Here is a 21,926-nt window from a genome sequence, read left to right as displayed (position 1 = left end):
CATCTAACCTGAGGCAGTGTGGTAGCTCAGCTAAGGTGCACTGGGCTTGTCATCTGAAAAGCCGGCAGCTCAGGTTCAAGACCAAATGTCATACGATGGGGTGAGCTCCCGACCTCACCTCAGCTCCTGCCAATCTAGCAGTTTTGAAAGCATGCAAATACAAGTAGATAAATAGGTACCACTTCAGTGGGAAGTTAAAAGCTCTCCCGTGATGTCATGCTGGCCACATGACCATGGAAACGTCTTCAGACAGCAGTGGCTCAATGGTGTTGAAACAGAGGTAAGCAGCGCCCCCTTGAGTCATCAACAACTAGTGGAACAAAACCAACAGGGTCTCCTTTTATATCTAACCTAATGAACTAGTGGTGGGATTCAAAATTTTTTACTGGTTCTGTGGGCGTGGCTTGGTGGGCGTGGTAGGGGAAGGATACTGTAAAATCTCCAGTCAGCAGTGGGATTTGCCGGTTCTCTGAACTACTCAAAATTTCCGCTACCGGTTCTCCAGAACTGGTCAGAACCTGCTGAATGCAACCCTGTAATGAACCTAGAACATATATATATGTACTTAAATTACGGGGTTTTCTGGTCACGGTGAGTGCCAGATATCTTATGGCGCTGGAATTTTCACTTGGTGTGGAGCTTGTTTATTTCCCTCCACGCAGCTGTTTCTCCACTGGTAAAAATAGGTTGCTGCTAAATTTGCTTTGGCACCTGCTGCTTCACAAAATGGAGGAACATAGAAGGTGGGGAAGGGGCTTGCAGAAGAGTTTAATAATAATATTTTTGATTACAGTCACAGACCGGATGCAGAAGACTTTTATATATACGCAGAAGAGTTTTGAAAATTCTGGGTAGGTGGAATAAGGGCATTTCCTTGGTGCTGAGCGGTAGTGCTATCGGATCCTACTTGGGTTGAGAAGAAACAATTCTGCCATGATATGTGATGTTCAATCACAATTGGGCCCCACATTTTTGTTGCTAAGTGAAAAACATTTGTTAAGTGAATTTTGCCTCATGTTACGGCCTTTTGTGCCACAGTTGTTAAGCTAATCACTGCAGTTGTTAACTTTTTAGTAGTTACAGTAGTCTTCCATGACTGCAAAATGTGCTAGATTGAATAATAGCAAAATAGTATGTTTTTGGACTGTGCTATTCTTTAGACTGTTTCCAATCAAGTTCTGGGGAGTTTAAATATTATCAAGGCATTGTGAAAATCTATTTTCTGTTTTTTCTGGACCTGGAAGCACGACTTAACCATCCGACAGCTACATTTATGAACTAAAATTAGAGATTATACCCTTTAAGCTTATCAGCCAAAACAATGTGTTTCTTTCAGAATGTGTTAAGAATGAATCTGCAGGAATCTTTGGTGGGAAAGAGACTTCAGCAAGCCAAGATATAAGTAAAAGAGTAGGCAAAATCTTGCATCAAAGTCTGGAAGAAATGTAGATCTCATGAATAGCTTAGGATTCAATAATTGCTTAGGACAACACTAGCAACTGTTATGGAGTTATTTGTCAGGCTAATTTAAATTAACAAAAGCAATAACAAAAATACATTTTTTTCCTATTGCTTCTTCATTCCTTCATACCTCTGTGAGACTGTCATAACTCCCCCAAATTCAAAAGCAGACCAAATTCAGAGATTAGGGTGGTTTGTTTGTTTGTTTTAATTTGTAAGGTACTGCAGGATGTATATTTTAATTGCATTTACTGAATAGTTCAGTGTGAAAAAATGTAATCCTGGCATCCCGAAAGTCAACTGCAGAGCAATGTTTGAAACAGAAAGAACAATAAATCTATGCCAAGCAAAAGCAAAGGAAATAATTTAAAAAAAATTGGAAAAATAAGAATGGTGTTGGTGAAGCCATTTAATGATATAAAAATAGATTAGTAGTGATGTGTGTGAATCCTGTCTGTGGTACAGATAGTTCTCGGCTTCCAACAGTTGGTTTAGTGACTGTTCAAAGTTACAACGGCTCTGAAGAAAGTGACTTATGACCGTTTTTCACACTTAAAACTGTGTAGTATCCCCATGGTCACATGATCAAAATCCAGATGCTTGGCAACTGATTCATATTTATGACGGTTGCCGTGTCCTAGAGTCGCGTGATTTTGTGACCTTCTGACAAGTAAAGTCAACAGGTTCACTTCACAACCGTGTTACTAATGTAATGCATGCAGTGGTTCATTTAGCAACAATGGAACAGGGGTCGACTTGGGAGTAAGGGCACAGGTGGATAGTGAATAGCCCCTCCCCATAGGGAATGAAGAGAAGCAAATGGGAATGGAGTTTGCAGGAGACAATTAGTTCATTTAATTAGTGTTAAGATTTGTTCCAGACTTCTTGCCAAGTATTGTCTGTACAGTGTGGCATTTGGAAGATATCGGCCTGGCAACTCTCCAAGCCTGAAAAAAAATGGTCTGTAGTTATGAAACCTCATGAAAGGCTGTTTGCCAGGAATTTGCTAGAGAGGAATTCACTTTAACCTAAATAAAAGGGGTTTTATTGGGACAAGGAGTCTGCTTCGTGATCTTGGGAAGCCTAGATCAGAACAAGCACCTATAATGGAGTGAGAGGGCCGGGGAAACACATTGTCCCTTTTCAGCAAGATTTAATAATGATGCCCTTCATGGCCTGTGTGTGACTTTGTATGACTTTAACAGGCGTTGTTTCCTTTCTGGTTGTAATGCTTTCTAAATTTCTAACCACGATTCTTGAAAAGGCGTATTTGAGTAAATTGGCAGGGAGACATCCAAGGTAGACTTTATTGATGTCAAGATGGGGTTCTTCTTCACCAGGCAGCAGCTTTGCAGATTTTGAAGCCTTCTGAAGTTTGTTCTTTTCCAGATTTTCCTGCTCTCCTCAGCAAGACAACTGCTAATCTTTTTTTAAAAAAGTTTTTTTAACTTGAATCTTCTAGTAAAGAGTGTGTCGTCTGGATACAAATGTCTCTGTACTATTACAATCAAAATTTACAGTATTCGTCACATTGATAATAATTCTCTAATATAATCATAACAATAACAATAATAATAAAAAGGAAAATAAAAAGGTTTGGTTCATTGACATTGCAATACCTGGTGATGCACGAATTGAAGACTGCAGCAAGAAAAAAATTACAAAGTAGCGGGACTTACAAACTGAAGTTGAGCGACTTTGGAAAAAGAAATTGTGTGTTATCCCAATTGTAATTGGAGCTCTTGGAGCAAAACTTAAAGGGCTGCCTCGCTATTTGGAAATCCTGAATTTATCAGACTTGAATACCCTGATTCTCCAAAAAAAACCACCCTACTTGGAACAGCTTATATCCTCCGATGCTACCTGAACAGTTCCTAGGTCCTTGGTTAGGACTCAAGCTGTTGAGCTACCAACCAGCCCCAAAGGCTGTGAATCTCACTAAAGATTAAATTAATAATAATAATAATAATAATAATAATAATAATAATAATAATAATAATAATAATAATCGGCGTTAAGACTCTCTATTCATTTCTCCCTCTTAACATCTTCCAATGAAAATATAATATTATAATAGATATAATAATCTTAACAATTGTATTAATAGTAATCATCATATTGTTTACATCTCTTCTTTATTTCACTAATCTCCATTTATTTCTCACTTCTGTTTTTATTCTCCAATCATCCATAAAATAGCTCATATGTCATATAATATTCGGTTTGTTCTTTCTCCTTTATAGCAAGCGTTAATCTATTCATTTCTACACATTCTAATATTTTCTAATCACATGCTCACCCATAGGGATCTTGTCACTTTTCCAATTTTGTGCAAATGGCCTCCTCATAGAGTGGTTTTTAGCTGTCATTTTGACAGAAGTATGGGACGGGCCCTTTGAGTTTCTAGGTGCCAGCGGATGTTTATCGGTGCCTTTTAAGGAAGGACGTTAGCTATCAAAACTGTCACAAGTCTACAAGTAATCTCCTCACATTGTCAATTGTATTGTTTGAAAGATAAACTATTTCCTGGACATGCGTGGGCTATGTTTGCATCTTGTAAGAAAAGATCGACTTTTAGCGCTTTCTCTTTCTTGTCCAACTGGAATCTCCACATGCAAGTTAACCAGTGTTTAGAAAATGCTTCCTCTGTACAGCTCTTTCTTTCTTTACACAATGCTTTGACTGTGTTCAAAAATAGTTTCGGGCAAGTGTGTCAACCGCCGCTGGGCTCTGTTGGTTGTTTCTGATGCTGAGGTCAAAAGTTGTCTCCTCACTTACTCACTTCTTTGAGAGTCCAGATTTTTTTCTGGTCATCTTACAGATCAGGACATGATTCATTTGGGAATAGTGTCCCGGGAAGAGGTAACACAATGAAAAATGGAGTAGAGTAATTGATGGATATTTCCTAGAGTAAACCAAGCCAAGTCCAAAAATGCTAGGGAATTTCTAGGAGCCTGGGACTCTGACAAGTCACCTGGACAGATAGACATTAACAACATCTCTAGACAAAGCAAAAGAGATTTTTTTCAAGAGGCAACCAAACTTTCTGGTTTTTCTTTGAAGACGTTTCGTGAGCTGAAGAAGCTTCTTGGATGAGAAGCGAAACATCTTCAAAGAAAAGTCCAGTTGCCTCTTGCAAAAGCACCTTTGGGTCAACTGTGACCTGAATGTCTGAGAATCTCCATAGATATGCAAAAGAGACTACCACCCAACCCAAAAAGAAACAAAAAAGTCTCCAGCACCAGCCATCAGCCCCCAGATCAGCATAGATCAACTCCAAGGTAAACATCAGACCAACAATCAAGTAAACAACACCCCAGTCAAGAAAGTGCCAAAGAAGCCAACAGTAAACAGCCCATTCAAAGAATCTCTAAGACCAAACCCACCAACATGGAAAGACACCAGAATATAAACTGATAGCAAGCCCCACTCCTTACTAGCACTGATGATGTTACCTAGTTGCGTCATGAAACGTCTGCAAGAAAACAAGCAAACTCAGAGACCTTTGTCATCTAGAAATTCAATATTTTCTTTATGTGATGATATCTTAAAAGGAGGTATATTACTGGCTATAATAAATGGTTCATGAAGTCTTCAAAGAGTGCAGAAAAGAGCAACAAAGATGATTAGGGGAGTGGAGGCTAAAATATACAAAGAACAATTGAGGGAACCAAGAATGTCTAGTGTGATGAAGAGGAGGATTAGGGGTAATGTAAGGGCAATCTTCTAGTATCTGTGGAGCTGACAAAGAAGAAGGGGTCAACCTATTCTCCAAAGAGGGCAAGACAAGAAGTAATGGATGGAAAAATCATTAAAGAGAGATCCAACCTAGAACTCAGGAGAACTTTCCTGTCAGTGAGAACAATTGATCAATGGAACAGTTTGAATCCCAAGAAGGGTGGGTGCTTCATCCTTAGAGGTTTTTAAGAAGAGATACTCACCATTTATCTGGAATGGTATAGGGTCTCCTGCTTGAGCAGGGGGTTGGACTAGAAGACCTCAAGGTCCCTTCCAACCCTGTTATGCTAAGTTATAGGTTCAGCTTGACTCATGGTGATTTCATATTCACATCCTGGTAGGTTTATTGGGAATAACCTAATGTTATTATTAGTCTACTGTACAGTCTTTGGATTTTCCCATGCAAATTACTAACCTGCTTAGCTTCCTACCCCAGAAAATTTGGTCAGGCATATACTGCCCCCTGCTGAGGTAATGGAATAAGATGGAGGTATAAAATAGAGTAAAATCCAGTCTTTTTTTTTCTTTTCTTAAAATGTCTGATGTGATAACAGACTGCAAAGCCTGTTTTGCTTGTAGCTCAATTAAAACCACAGAAAATATATCATGAATAGTTTAATGAACAGAGAAACTCCTCTTGGGTGACAGTCCTTCTGCCAAAATCATCAAATGTGTGAGTTGCTGTCCCAGCCCCTATCTCTCTCCTGGCATCACTTCTACTTGGAAAAAGTGAATATCTGAACTGAAAGATTGGTTCAGAGTAGCTTATGAAGCCTACTATCTGAGCTCAAGTGGTCTCATCTGCTGACAAAACTGTGCAAGGATAAGTGAAGTCAACAGTAGCTTTTTAATATTTATTTATTTGTTGTGCATGTATTAGATAACAGTTATAAATATAAACATGATTATGAATACATGAAATGGATATGAATAAAAGGGGAACATTAGGACAGGGACTGTAAGCACATTGGTGCGCTTATGCACAGACCTCTTAGGAAAGGGGTGAGGTCAACAGTAGACAGTCTGAGGTTAAAGTTTTTGGGGCTTGGGGAAGAGACCACAGAGTCAGGTAGTGCATTCCAGGCATTGACCACTCTGTTGCTGAAGTCATATTTCCTGCAATCGAATTTGGCGTGGTTTACCTTGTATCTATTGTGTTCTCATGTATTGTTGTGGTTGAAGCTGAAGTAGTCATTGACAGGTAGGACATTGCAATGTGTGATTTTATATACTATACTTAGATCGGACCAGCATCATCATAATTCTAAATTGTCTAAGCCTAAAATTTCAACTCTGGTGGCATAAAGTATTCTGTTATGAGTAGAGGAGTGGAGGACTCTTCTCGTGAAATATCTCTGGACTCTCTTGATTGTATTAATGGTGAGCCACACATTGTAGATTGAAATTGTTGGAAATCTAACATGAGAGCTTGGAGAGAGAACCCCAGAGGCATCTTTCCATTTATCTGTTGAATCTTCCATGTTCTGGCCTTCAGAATGCACAACCTTTGAGGAACTCTTGTTGATTTCCTGTGAAGGCCCTGTCTCCTTCAAAAGCCTTGAATGAGGATTTTTTGGGGGGGGGGGGGCAGTCTTTCTTCAAGACAGAGCTGTGATGTCAGTTGAGAGCAAGCCTATGGATTCTTCAGAAGCCCGAGCCTCAATTTATGTCAGGTACGAAGGGCATCGATGCAAAAATAGATCTTACCAAGTTCAGTGGGATTGACTGCCAGATCTTAGATAGTTGGCTTTAAATAGTTATTTTTAAGTTTGAACACATTCAAGTGAAACTTCCATAAGATGATCTCTATTTGGATAGCTGAGCCCCAATTATATTTAAGTGAGATCTTCTAGTAGAATGCCAAAGCTCTGAATGGACTATTACAAGATATGGGACTGAGAAAGACAAAATGAACAGTATATTGAGAAATATACTTGTCTCTTCATCTTTACTTTCTGTCTATAGAAATATAACCACGAGGGCTAGAAAGTTGATGATGAATATTAGAATGAAAACAGTAAATACCAATGTGTTGTTTCTAGAGCCACTTGTATATTCTATCTATCTGTCTATCTATCTATCTATCTATCTATCTATCTATCTATCTATCTATCTATCTATCTATCTATCTATCTATCATCTACCCATACATCCATCATCATCCATCCATCCATCCATCTATCTATCAATCATCTATCCATCATTGTTTTGTCTCTGTCTCTCTGTCTGTCTCTCTCTGGAACTTATAGGGTGCTCATCTCACTCATATGGATTTCAATGATTCATTATTAGAGTCATAATATTATTAAAGCAGAAATATAGCAAATGAATCACTTTCTGTCATAGTATGTTGTTTCTACTAGACTGTGTTATTTCTCTGTGTCATATAATATATGTGGGTATATGCATAATTTTGTATTTATTTATTTATTTTGCCATGTCTATGTAGTGTACATTGGAGGTGGAGACCCTTTGAGAGCTGTATGCAGTGAAATTTCATTTTAATGTATGCTGATTAGTGTACATTCAAAGTGACAATAATTTTATCTTTCTGTCTGTCTGTCTATCAATCTATTATCTTTCTTTCTTTCTTTCTTTCTTCTTTCTTTCTTTCTTTCTTTCTTTCTTTCTTTCTTTCTTTCTTTCTTTCTTTCTTGAGGGAGGCATCTGCTAATTTTAGCAATTTACTGTTAAAAAGGACACATTTAACAAACTTAGAAAAAAAAGATCATACAGCTCCATGCAGCATCAAAATAAAATAAAAAAATCAATAACTCCTGAATGGCTCGATTTGGGTGGGTTTTCACCAACTGTGGAAAAATAAAAGGTATTTCGAATTAGAAATGTTTCACGCTGGATCAAGGTCACGTTGACATGTTCTGACATACTTTTGTTCCAAGCTCTGAACATTTCCAGAAAGGTCAAAAAGCAAGCCAACCCATTTCCAACTCAAAACAACAGCCGGTGAGCTTGGAAAGTTAGTTTCCAAATATTAAACATTTTGCATCCCTTCTTCTTCTTCTTTTTTTTTTTCAGGTCTTATACTTTTGCCATCTTTATGAAAACACTTTGTTATTTTGCAGTGCACAGAAACAAGAGCACCAAAATAATCCTTTCCACTGGTGTTCTACCTATTTTTGCCTAGAGATGCCTGTCTTTTTAAAATTATTATTATTGAAAGAACAGTATAGAGTTTCTCTTGCCCGTTTTATTCCGAAATCTCTCACCTGCTCCTGCAATTCATATCTACTGAAATTAAATCTATCGGTCTGCTGCATTTTTAGGGCAACCCCTCTGGCCCTAGATTTTCCAACAGCTGGCAGCACAAACTGAATATAAATTTCCCATTGTTCAAACATTATATTAACAAGCACAACTTTCTTCTTACCTTGAAATCATATGGTATCAAATGTATCATTTTCATTCATCTTCTTTTTCCAAATTCAGTTTCAACATCAATTACATGATGAATAGAGTAGAGTAGAGTAAAGAATTAGGAATAAAATAAGAGAAAATAATGTAGAATGGAATGGAATGGAATGGAATGGAATGGAATAGAATGGAATGGAATAGAATAGAATAGAATAGAATAGAATAGAATAGAATAGAATAGAATAGAATAGAATAGAATAGTTGGAAGGGAACTTAGAGGTCTTCTAGTCCAATCCCCTGCTCAGGCAGGAAACCCTATACCATTTCACACAAATAGCTATCCAATCTCTTCTTAAAAACTTCCAGTGTTGGAAGTTGGAAATCTGAGTGAATTTCCGGTCCTGAGTTCAACGATTCAGCATTTCAAGGGTGAGAAATACTAGATGTGATTGGCAGCAATTTCATTTGTGCTGCTCCAGTTCAGGAATGAGCAAATACAGATGTGCTATTGCATAACGCCTTCAAATGTCAGCTGCACCCAAGAGACTCCCAATGGATTAAATTCACAGAAATGATTTCCTGGGTTTAACAGAGCAGAGAGAATCTCTTAGGTAGATCCTCAAAAATACGGACTTCTAAATATTTCTAAATTGGTCATCTTTTACCAAGACAGCTGCATTTGCTGTGACTCTTGGCTAAGGAAAGGGAGACCTCACACATAATGTTACATCCTGGAAATAAGTAAATGTTTTTGGCAATGGCCACAATAGTCCTTATAAATCAGTGGTTCCCCAATTTTTCCTCCTCCACCTTCCTTCCTAATTCATTCATTCACTCCCCCTCTCTCTCCCTCCCTCCCTCCCCCTCTCTCTCTCGTGTATGCCTTTGAGTTTGAGTTTTCTTGACTAATCCAGTCTCCTCATCATCCTGGTTGCTCTTCTTTGCACTCTTTCTAGAGTCTCAACATCTTTTTATAGTGGGATGACCAAAACTGGATGGAGTATTCTAGGTGTGGCCTTACTAAGGCTTTATAAAGTGATATTAGTACCTCCCTTGATCTTGACTGTATCCCTCTGTTAATTCAATTGAAGATTATATTGGCTTTTTTGGCTGCTGCCACACACTGCTGGCTCATATTTAACTGGTTGTCCACTAAGACTCCAAGATCCCTCTCACAGTTACTGCTATTGAGCCTCGTTTCACCCGATCTATATGTGTACTTTTGGTTTTTCTTGCCTAAATGTAGGACTTTACTTTTCTCTACATTGAATTTCATTTTGTTAGATATGGCCCAGGGTTCAGGTCTGTCAAGATCCATCTGGTCTAGTGAGTTGGCTATTCCTGCCCGCTTAATATCACCCACAAATTTTGGTAAAGTTAGCCAACCACATTTAACGCACTGTTCAATATCCTTTATTGTATCCCCTTCTATAGAGATCCATTGGTCAAGTTTATATGTAGGGGTCTACTATATTTAGTTCTTCTCCAGATATATACCGTATATGCCGGCGTATAAGAGCGACCCGCGTATAAGACGACCCCCAACATTTCCAATCAAAATATAGTTTGTTATATACTCGCCCCCTCTTCCTTGCGCCTTCCACTTTTGCACTTTTTTTTTTTTTTTGAGGCACTTTTGTGCACCGTGGAAAGCGAATCCCGTGAAGCCGAAAGGAGCAGCCAGCCTTCTCCCAGCTCCCAAGGAAGCGAGGCTCGCACCGCCCGAGCTCCGCTGAGGTATCCGGCTGGGGCTGTCAGGAGACAGCCGCTGGCGCAGCTCCGCGCGGCTCCAGTCCTGCGTTGCCTTGGGAAGGGAAAGGCAAAAAGGAAGAGCCGCGGCGGCGCTTTGCAATGGCAGCAGCGGCTCCTGGTTTTGCCTTTCCTTCCCGAGGCAATGCGGGACTGGAGCTGCGTGAGCCGCGCCAGCGGTAACAACTCCTGACAGCCCCAGCCAGATACCTCAGCGGGCTCGGCGTGCGAGCCTCGTTCCTTGGGAGCTGGGAGAAGGCTGGCTGCTCCTTCCTGGCTTCATTCGGTTTCCACGGTGCGAAAAGTGCCTCAGCCGCGGCAACCGCAGTGCTTCCCAATTACTATTTGCCGGCGTATAAGATGACCCGGCGTATAAGGCGACCCCCAATTGGAGGCATGTTTTTCAGGGCAAAAAAGTCGTCTTATACGCCGGCAAAACTGATATATAAAAAAATCCTTTATTTGGTGAATTTATTAAACACAAACCTGGTTCTTTTTCAGGTTTATTTTTAAGCCAAATGGTTCTTCAACTTTGTGCAGCTGTTGCATGTGTCTTTGTAGCTCTTCTGAATGACGATAGAAACATGAAATGGTTGGGATTTTTTTCCCCTATAACCACTTGGGGTATTTCCTGCCATGCTTGCGACTCTGCCTTAAGTACTGGTCTTTGATCTACGAAAGGCACCCAATAAATATTATCAGCTAGTTGGCATTAACGGGATGAGTCCGCCTACATCGGAGAGGCTGAGATCACTCAAGCAGAGGGTGTGGAGAGAGAGTGAGGGAGAGCCTGCTGGGGATTGCTTAATAAATAATGCCCAAATTTGGAAGAATGCAGACCTGACTACATCTCCATCTCCAGGGTCTGATGTGCTCATGATCCACCATCCTATTAGAATAAAGTTAGATTCGTTCATGACGAGTCTTTCTCTCCTATGTTAGACTCTTTGATTTGACCTAGGGCAGGGGTCAGCAGCCAGAGGCTCTGGAGCTGCATGTGGCTTTTTCATCGCTCTGCTGCAACCCCCTGTCACTCAAAATATGTGTCAATGTGCAACACGTGAGCTTTTTGACCAACCATGGATTAAATCCAAGAAAAGAAAAGTTTCAGAAGAAAACAGAATGTTTAATTCAACTACCATAGGCTAGTTTTGTGGCCGCTCAGGGAAAAAGCCAGGCATGGGAAGGGTTTTTTGTGGCTCCCGGTGTTTTCTGTGGGAAACAGTTCCAAATGCAATGATGGGATTCAAAAATTTTTCCTACCGGTTCTGTGGGCGTGGCTTTGTGGGCATGGCAGGAAAAGGTAACTGCAAAATCCCCATTCCCTCCCCACCCTACGAACCTGCTTTCCAGCTCTGTTCTCCTGTGCAGGGCAACCAAAGGAGACCCAGCCGATCAGCTGGGACTCAATGGGAGGTGGAGAATAGATGGGGGCGGGGCCAGTTAGAAGTGGTACTTGCTGGTTCTCTTAACTACTCAAAAATTCCGCTACCACTTCTCCAGAACCAATCAGAACTGGCTGAATACCACCTCTGTCCAAATGGCTCTTTGAGTGTTTAAGGTTGCCGACCCCTGAGCTAAAGTAAACTCTTCTTCTTATGGTAGGAATGAGGATTGGGTCAACAGCACTTTGGATAGGACCTTTGTTGATTCCCAATAGTAATGGTCAGTCCTTGAGTTACAACCATCCGTTTAGGGACCATTTGAAGTTACACCAGCCTTGAAAAAAGTGACTTATGGCCGTTTTTCACACTTAGAATAGAACAGAATTCCTTTATTGGCAAGTGTGATTGGACATACAAGGAATTTGTCTTTGATGCAAATGCTCTCAGTGTACATAAAGAAAAAATAAAACACATTCATCAAGAATCATAAGATACAACAGTGATAGTCATAGGTTACTAATAAGCAATCAAATCATACTAGGAAACAAATAAAATAATATACATTGTAAAGATACAAGCAACATGGTTATAGTCGTAAGTGGGAAGAGGTAGGTAATAAGAAGGATGAGATGAAGAATAGTAATACAGTCTTAGTAAATAATTTGACAGTGTTGAGGGAATTATTTGTTTAGCAGAGTGATGGCGTTTGGGGAAAAAACGGTCCTTGTGTCTAGTTGTTCTGGTGTGCAGTGCTCTGTAGCATCGTTTTGAGGGTAGGAGTTGAAACAGTTTATGTCCGGGATGTGAGGAGTCTGTAAATATTTTCCCAGCCCTCTTTTTGACTTGTGCATTTTATACAGGTCCTCCATGAAAGGCAGGTTGGTAGTAATTGTTTTTTCTGCAGTCCTAATTATCCTCTGAAGTCTGTGTCTGTCCTGTTGGGTTGCAGAGCCAAACCAGACAGTTATAGAGGTGCAGATGACAGACTCAATCATTCCTCTGTAGAACTGGATCAGCAGCTCCTTCGGCAGTTTGAGCTTCCTGAGTTGGCGCAGGAAGATTGATGAATCACATCTATGAAATAAAATACATTTGTCTCCCGTTGCAGTAACCCTCCTTGGAGCAATGAGTGCAAGGGATGATTTTGGCCCAAATCTATAAAGAAATTACTTTATAGTGAACATATTCGGGGATGCTGGATTCATCAATCTACATCCCATGTGCCATAATTACATGCACATCATACATGCATGTGTTTTAATTCTGATTTTACAAGGAGGCAGATGTTTCAGCTATACTTAGGGATCCTCTAAGTATAGAGAAAGAGAAATGCTTTTTTTCCCTTTGTGATCTTATGTTTGCAATTAAGAACAAGTGAAGCTCAAATTTTTATAGCCAGAAATGTAGAGCTAAGGGTGTGTAAGCCCTCAGACTTCAATCAGCTTAAGAAAAGCTTACTGCGAATTCATATTGGGCTGTAAGCTGCTTTAAAAAAAAAAAAAAAGGAATAAAGTAAAACAAAGTCTGCTCCAAAACCAAGCAACTCCCAAAGCATCTGTTTTCTAATATTTTGCAGACATGCACATTCATAGACAATTGATTCCATCTTTCTTCCCTGAATAAAGATAACAACCACAAGTTTGCCAGAGTTTAAAAGAGAATTAGCCAAGGCACAAAAGGAACACTTGTGTTCAGAGACATTAAATGCATGCAGGTTTTACACATGAAACAAAAGAGGCTGTGATTTATGAATACTTCCTTCTTTCTACCTTCCTCTCTGCCCAATCAATTTCTCTCTCTCTCTCTCTCTCTCATTAGGCTAATAGGAAGGCCAATATATTATCCCAGTTTTAAAAGTTGGGATCCTGATTTTCCTGTATTACAGAACAGAACAGAACAGAACAGAACAGAATAGAATAGAATAGAATAGAATAGAATAGAATAGAATAGAATAGAATAGAATAACAGAGTTGGAAAGGACCTTGTAGGTCTTCTAGTCCAGGGGTCGCCAACCTTTTGGACCCCAGGGACCACCAAACCCATAATTTTAAATCCCAGGGACCACTAACTGGTTCTGTGGGCATGGCCTAATTTGTGGGTGTGGCTTGGTGGTCATGTGACTGGCTGGGCATGGCTTGTATGTAAATATTATAAATATTTATACAAATATTGATTTTTTTTAAATTAAAAATAGCAACTTTTACCCAAAATCAGTCAAAGCAGGCAGGCAGATTGAGTTGCTCACAGAATCACAGATTTATTCAGAGATCTATCTATCTGCCATCAGCTAGCTCAGTCTGTCACATAAAATTTGCTTGCAAGCAAACTCACAAAATTAACTCACAGCACACCATGTATGTAAATATTGATTTTTTTATTTAAAAAAGAGCAACTTTTACCCCAAATCAGGCAAAGCAGGCAGGCAGATTGAGTTGCTCAGAGAATCATTTGGTGATCTATCTATCTGCCATCGGCTACCTGAGCCTCATCACATAAAATTTTCTTGCCATGAGTCTGCACTGAATAATAGAACCTTCAGTCCTAAGGGAGCTTCGGCTGTGCTTAAAAGCAGAGCTGAAGATCTAAAGACTAGCTAGAAAGCAAGAAATCCAACCATTTCCTGCTTCCTAGCTAATCTAAATCTCCCGGCATAGCAGAACGCCTGATGGTCGGAAAAAGGAAAATAATTTAGCCGGCAAGTTTGCCAGGTAAAGAGTGAGTGTGGGTGGTGAGGATTCCCGCGGGCCATGTGGGTGGCGCAGCCTTGTGTTTCTGTGCAGCCTTGATTAATTGCTTTGGGGGGGTGCTCTGGGGGTGAGATTTCTCTGTGGCCCACCAAAATTTTCTCACGTGGTTGGTGACCACTTTTCTAGTCCAATCCCCTGCTCAAGCAGGAGACCCTACACCATTTCAGACAAATGTCTCTCCAATCTCTTCTTAAAAGCTTCCAGTGTTGGAGCATTCAGAACTTCTGAAGGCAAGTTGTTCAACAGATTAATTGTCTTCACTGTCAGGAAATGTCTCCTTAGTTCCAGGTTGCTTCTCTCCTTGATTAGTTTCCAGCTGTCACATTTTGTCCTTCAGGTGCTTTGGAGAATAGGCTGATCCTCTTCTTCTTTGGGGCAGCCCCCTTCCTCCAAATACTGAAACACTGCTATCATGTCACATTCATAGTTAGTCCATTAAATCCCATCCTTTTCCCTAAGAACTTGTGTACCCAAGTAGAACACCCAAAGGCCTAAAATATAAAGAGAAATGGCAAAAGGCCTTCCATTTTCAAAAACAAATACTTTTCTTAAACAGGGTGGGGAGGGAGAAAAGTCAGGAAATAAAAAAAAATATATTGTTTCAATTAAAAAGAAAAAGATCAAACAACCATTGCTTTAATAAACTTATGTAGGCTCAAACATTGAAAATATGAAAATGTAAAAATAAAGAGAAAGTCCATTGGCAAGCACAATTCTTAAAGGATAGACAGAAATAATGTTCCATTCAGAAAATACCATCTGAACATTATAGTCTTTGTAACAGGAGTTTTTCATACATCTATCAGAGGACACTGGTTGTCAGTCAAACTATAGGTCTCCATGATATTGTTTTACATGGATATTTATTCATTGCTTTAGATCAGGGGTCTCCAACCTTGGCAGCTTTAAGACTTGTGGACTTCAACTCCCAGAATTCCTGAACCAACATGACTAGAGGAGGGATTCTGGGAGTTGAAGTCCACAAGTCTTAAAGCTGCCAAGGTTGGAGACCCCTGCTTTAGATCAATTTGCATGGCCACCAACCTTGTGGAACATCACCGAACCTCAGCTAACAAAAATTTAAACACTGCAATAAACAAAACAAAGCAAAACATGGATGTTGAAGGAACTAAGCAACCAACAAATGTGAGGCTCCTTGATGCTCTCTGAACTTGGGTTATTTTCTTGGAGATGTTTTATTATCCAACTAGGTAACATCACAGTTCAACACTGAGCTACAGATATTGTTTTCTTTGGGTACAACAAATGTGATCTCAAACTACTTCTCCTGGCTTGAAAAAACAGCCAAATCTGAATAGAATAGAATAGAAAATAGAATAGAGAATAGAATAGAGAATAGAAGAGAAAAGAGAAGAGAAAAGAAAAGAGAAGAGAAGAGAAGAGAAGAGAAGAGAAGAGAAGAAGAAGAGAAGAGAAGAGAAGAAGAGAAGAGAAGAGAAGAGAAGAGAAGAGAAGAGAAGAGAAGAGAAGAGAAGAGAAGAGAAGAGAAGAGAATTCTTTATTGGCCAAGTGTGATTGGACACACAAGGAATTTGTCTTTGGTGCATATGCTCAGTGTACATAAAAGAAAAATAAAATACATTCATCAAGAATCATAAGACTTATGATACACTTAGCAATAGTCATAGGTTACTAATAAGCAATCAAATCATACTAGGAAACAAATAAAGCAATATAAATGGTAAAGATACAAGCAACATGGTTATAGTCATAAGTGAGAAGAGATAAGTACTAGGAAGGATGAGAAAAATAATAGTAATATAGTCTTAGTAAATAATTTGACAGTGTTGAATGAATTACTTGTTTAGCAGAGTGATGGCGTTCGGGGGAAAACTGTCCTTGTGTCTAGTTGTTCTGGTATGCAGTGCCCTATAGCATCGTTTTGAGGGTAGGAGTTGAAACAGTTTATGTCCGGGATGTGAGGGGTCTATAGATATTTTCACAGCCCTCTTTTTGACTTGTGCAGGATACAGGTCCTCCATGGAAGGCAGGTTGGTAGCCATTGTTTTTTCTGCAGTCCTAATTATGCTCTAAACTCTGTGTCTGTCCTGTTGGGTTGCAGAACCAAACCAGATAGTTACAGAGGTGCAGATGACAGACTCAATGATTCCTCTGTAGAACTGGATCAGCAGCTCCTTGGACAATCTGAGCTTTCTGAGTTGGCGCAGAAAGAACATTCTTTGTTGTGCTTTTTTGATGACGTTTTTGATGTTAGGTGTCCATTTTAAGTCTTGAAGGTTAAGACGTAAGACCCTGAACCAGAAGTCCTGTTTTCCTACACACTTCTAAGAGAAGAGAGGTCTGACTGCTGGGATTCTCTTTGAAAATATGCTGTTTTCACATTCCTCCATCCCTCTCTAAGTTCTCAGGCTGTGTGACTGCAGCAAAATTACTCAGAAGACACCCAATCTATCGCAGTGGCAAAAAAGAATCAATAAAGGTGACTAATATAATTTCATGTCAGCAGAATAGGGAAGGTCTTGTTTTTTTTTTTAAAAAAAGTATAAATCTGGGTTTCAAGCTGCAAATTATTTTGGCATGTGTGCATCTTTTCAGAATAACAGAGTTGGAAGGGACTTTAGAAGTCATCTAGTCCAACCCCCTGCTCAAGCAGGAGACCCTATACCGTTCTGGTCAAATGGCTGTCCAGTCTCTTCTTGAAACTCCCCAGCGATGGAGCAGCCACAACTTCTGGAGGCCAGCAGCTCCGCTGGTGGATTGTCCTCATTGTGAGGAAGTTTCTCCTTCGTTCTAGATTGCTCTTTCCATCCACTTCATTGAAGATAATTTAAGTCAAAAGGAATTCTGATTCCCCTCTACACCGGCTGGCATTTGATGAAGGAATAAAACTATCTTCTCCTTAGCAACTCCTGGGTGAATATGCAGCCAGATTGCTTTTTCTTCCCAGGACAGTTTTCGTCTTTGACATATTGCTTGGGGTGGCCTCTTGCTGAAGCATTTGGGAACATGCAGCATAACTTGGTTTGTGACACTGAAAAAAATTGGTTGCCATTCCTTTTTAATGGACAGAATTCAATTCTAGGCTGGGACTTTTTGTCCATGCAGGCTGAAAGACTCACATCTGTTTGTTCAAATTATCAATTCCCACAGCAACAAGTGAGGTTTGGTCAATTTTCCAAGATTACCCCCCAACATTTTTTGGGACAAATGTTCTGTTTTTTGTTTTTTAAATGGACTCTTGATATAAATATTTATCCAGAGATTTTGAAAAGTCCTGTCTTTGTTTGGGCTTGTCCCCTTATCCCTAAGCATCACATTGTTTGGTAATACTTGTCCCATGAGATGCTCTTCTCAAAACTCATGGTATTGCACAAGCCGTGCCTTCCAAGCTAGATTTCCAGTAACTAACTGCACAAGTTCCTGGAGATGGATAAAAATAGAAGGATGTGCACAAAACACTGGATTGTGCAAAGGGCAATAAGCCCAAAGATTTCCAACGGAGGACTTTAGGAAGTATCTACCACTTCCAACCTTAGTCTAATCACAAGTGGCGGAAACTTAAACTGTTCTTTCAAGTTACTAGGCAAACATTTGGAGTCTGAGAAGATTCTCATATTTTGGCTCTTGCGTTCAAATCTTCTCCTTTTCCCTCTTTCTCATCGTTGTTCCACTTTCACATGTACCTAAAAAGATTACCCAGAACTCTTCTAAAAAAGAAAAGAAGAAAAAGCAGTATTCCAGTATTTGAAGGGCTGCCGCAAAGAAGAGGGGGTCAACTTATTTTCCAAAGCACAAAAGGCAAGACAAGGAACAATGGAGGGAAACTGATCAAGGAGAGAAGCAACCTGGAATTAAGGAGAAACTTCCTAAGGGCAGTTAACCAGTGGAACAGAAGTTGCCTTCAGAAATTGCAAGGGCTTCATCACTGGAGGTTTTTTAGAAAAGACTGAACAACCACCTGTTTGAAATGGTATACTTGGCAAGTTTAAGACTTGTGGACTTCAACTCCCAGAATTCCTGAGCTAACATGACTTGAGAAAGAATTCTGGGAGTCCACAAGTCTTAAACTTGCCAAGTTTGAAGACCTCTGGTGTAAGATCTCCTGCTTAAGCAGGGGGTTGGACTAGAAAACCTCCAAGGTCCCTTCCAGCTCTATTGTGGTGGTTAAGAGGTTCTTCACGGCATGGAGGCTGAAGAAGATCAAGAAACATGAGTGTTAACCTTATGTTTGAAGATATCTGGTCTCCATCCCTGAATTTCTCTGGTTGGAGGAGAGCTTACTCAACTTCACATAATCTGTCCTTGCTTATAGGTAGTCATCAACTTAGCAACCATTAGAAGTTACACAACAGCATTGAAAAAAAGTGACTTCCAGCTGTTTTTCATCCTTACAACCGTTGTAGCATTCCCATGGTCACGTGATCAAAATTCAGATGTTTAGTAGCTGGCTCGTATTTATGACGGTTGTAGTGTCCAGAGGTCACATGATCCCCTTTTGCAATCTTCTGACAAGCAAAGTCAACGAGGAAGCCAGATTCATTTAACAACCATGGCAAGGAAGGTTGTAAAATGGACCCTCACTTAACAACAGTCTCGCAAATCTTGGGCACAATTGGGTATTTAATTTAGTTTCTCCATCACATTTGTATCCTCCCAGAATTAAAGAAAAATGAAGAAAACTTAAAAAAAAACCACCTTGACTTCTGAAAATTACATCCACAGATTTTGAGGCACTGCTAGACTAAGAAATCCATGCATTGCTTGGTTTAGGTCTTCAAACATGACCAGATGGGAGCTTCTTCAAGGTCACCTGAGCCGTTCTTAAATATTTTTATATTCTCCATCCCAATTTCTCTTCTTCCCAGAACTAAAGGAAAATTAAGACTCCTTTAAAAAGAACAAGAACCCTTCTTCTGAAACTACATCTCTGCAGTTTTTCAGATACTTTGCTTTGTGGCCAATGCTGGACCAAAGGTTGGACTTCAAATCTTCACTCCCTTTCCTGTCATGAAGATTGATTCTTTCCTCTTTGGCAAAGCCCATAAGACGGTTGGCTTCAAATTACCAGAGAAACTGAAACACAGCCAACGTTGAAACTCTGGTTCGGTAGATGTTAACAGCATGTAAAATATATCTTGCACTCTGTAACATCTAGCTTTGGAAAATATGAATGGATTAACATCTATATGGAATCTTAAATATTATACTGAGGACAGATTTTAAGTCCATCCATCTCTTCTCCTGTTCCAGCTCTCCAAAGCCTTGATAGGTAATTCAGTAAAGTTGACATCATATATTTGTATAACTGACAGGTCCCTCAAACTATAGATCCAACCTACAACACAATATCTGACTAGTATTAGTCATAAAAGAAGCATCCTTTCTCATATTAATGCCCAAGCTTAAGTATTTCCATGGAGCTCTTCCTTCAGGTGTTTTTTTTTTTACAGGAGGTAGTATGTGTGGCAACCAGTAGTGGGATTCAATTTTTTTTTACTACCGGTTCTATGGGTGTGGCTTGGTGGGCGAGGCAGGGAAAGGATACTGCAAAATCTCCATTCCCTCCCCACCCCACTAACCTGCTTTCCAGCTCTGTTCTCCTGTGCAGGGCAACCAAGGAAGACCCAGCCGATCAGCTGGGACTCAATGGGAGGCAGAGGATAGATGGGGCGGGGCCAGTCAGAGGTGGGATTGGCCGGTTCTCCAAACTACTCAAAATGTCCACAACCGGTTCTCCAGAACCGGTCAGAACCTGCTGAAGACAACCTCTGTTGGAAACGGAAATCTTTCACGTGTGTCATCCCCAAATTTGGCTTGGTGTCTATATTGGAATCTTTTCAGTCTTTAGCTAAGATGTTTTGTTCGAGTTTAAAAGAAGGATCCAAAGGTCCTTTTTCAAAAGGCAACTGGACTGTGTTTTTCCTTGAAGACATTTTCCTTCTCATCCAAGAAACTCCTTCAGTTCTGACTGAATGGTGGAGAATGGAAGGAATTATATTATACAGATAAACCACCAAGTGGCCTCAGCAACTCTAACGAGTGCTAACAAGCAGATGACTGCAAGGAATATAAATCCTTCCATCCTCTACCATTCAACCAGAACTGAAGAAGCTTCTTGGGTGAGAAGTGAAACATCTTCAAGGAAAAACAAAGAAAATCCAGTTGTCTCTTATAAAAAATAGCACCTTTGGGACAACCAGGACCTGGAAGTCTGAGAATCATCATAGACATTTGAAGGAAGATGCACCTTATTTCTTGCATTTATTTTATGATTAGGGGAAGGATTGAATCCCAAAATTCTGAATTATGCTAAGAATGGCATAGATATGTTTCAAATAATGGAACAAAGTATTCCAATCTTTTCCCTCCAATTGGAATTTTATCTGTCTGTCTATCTATCTATCTATCTATCTATCTATCTATCTATCTATCTATCTATCTGTCTATCATTCATTCATTCATTCATTCATTCTTCCTTCTTGTTCTTCCTTCTTCCTGCCTTCCTTCCCTTCCTTTGTTCCTTCTCTCTCGTTCTCTCCCTCCCTCCTTTTTCTCTCTCTCTCTCTGTCCCCCCTCAAATAAATAAAAGTCACCCTTCACCTATTACAGACAATGCAAAAAGTCATCATTTGAATGAAGGTTCAAACTAGTCTCTGCTATAGTCATATTTTTTCATAGATTATATGCCAATAATTTCTGAATTACAGTAGTGGACATTTTATTTACTTATGCTATCTGTCTGGTGGTGAAGATGCCTGCTTCCCACTTGGAAGGTTGAGAGTTCAATCTCAGCTAGCAGTAGCAGACATTTCTCCTTCCTGGGGGCGGGGGAGAGAGAGAAAAAATCTGCTGTGAACTCCATGTGGCATCGGGAAAGGCATCCGGCCAGTAAATGCTCAGCTCCATCCAGCCTCCCCAACTCTATCCCGAATTAAGGGATTAGAAGGGTTATAAAAAAAGATTGATGATCTGCTCCACAGATAGAAGCACATTTGCACATTTGTGTGCAAATGAAACACATTTAGTGTGCAAATGAGTTTGGCTGTTTCATGTCCCTCTTCCTTCTTTCGGATCTTCAGTTCATCTCTGACACGCAACATTTCCATAATGTATCCTTGGCTTTGATTAAGGGAACAGAATGTGGGTCTATAAGAAAGCTTAGGTAAAGGTAAAGGTTCCACTCGCACATACGTGTTACTCATTTCTGGCTCTAGGGGGCAGTGCTCATCTCTGTTATAAAGCCGAACAGCCAGCGCTGTCCGAAGACGTCTCCGTGGTCATGTGGACGGCATGACTAAACGCCTTCAAAGGCGCACGGAATGCTGTTACCTTCCCACCAAAGGGGTCCCTATTTGTCTACTTGCATTTTTTACGTGCTTTCAAACTGCTAGGTTGGCAGAAGCTGGGACAAGGAACGGGAGCTCCCTCCTTGACGTGGCACTGAGGATTCGAACCACTGAACTGCCGACCTTTCTGATCGACTCAGCGTCTT

At 40.1% G+C, this 21,926-nt stretch overlaps 2 protein-coding genes across 2 annotated transcripts in view; one reads left to right on the top strand and one right to left on the bottom strand.

The window, feature by feature from the left end:
• The window catches only part of ZCCHC24 (zinc finger CCHC-type containing 24), a 122,534-nt gene that overhangs the window by 54,549 nt on the left and 46,059 nt on the right, over positions 1 to 21,926 (top strand). The gene's annotated exons all lie outside the window — the stretch shown is intronic.
• Positions 7,869 to 21,926, bottom strand: part of PPIF (peptidylprolyl isomerase F) — a 99,074-nt gene continuing 85,016 nt past the window's right edge. Inside the window, exon 6 of the mRNA XM_087963951.1 lies at positions 7,869 to 8,009. Coding sequence (XP_087820077.1) covers positions 8,003 to 8,009 — 7 coding nt within the window. The 3' untranslated portion in view covers positions 7,869 to 8,002. The remainder of the gene's footprint in view (positions 8,010 to 21,926) is intronic.

Source organism: Notechis scutatus, chromosome 4, assembly GCF_049901735.1.
Source record: "Notechis scutatus isolate UNSWTSFEM ecotype Mainland chromosome 4, rNotScu1.2, whole genome shotgun sequence".
Lineage (NCBI taxonomy): Eukaryota > Metazoa > Chordata > Lepidosauria > Squamata > Elapidae > Notechis > Notechis scutatus.
This window is presented reverse-complemented; position numbering and strand designations above follow the sequence as displayed.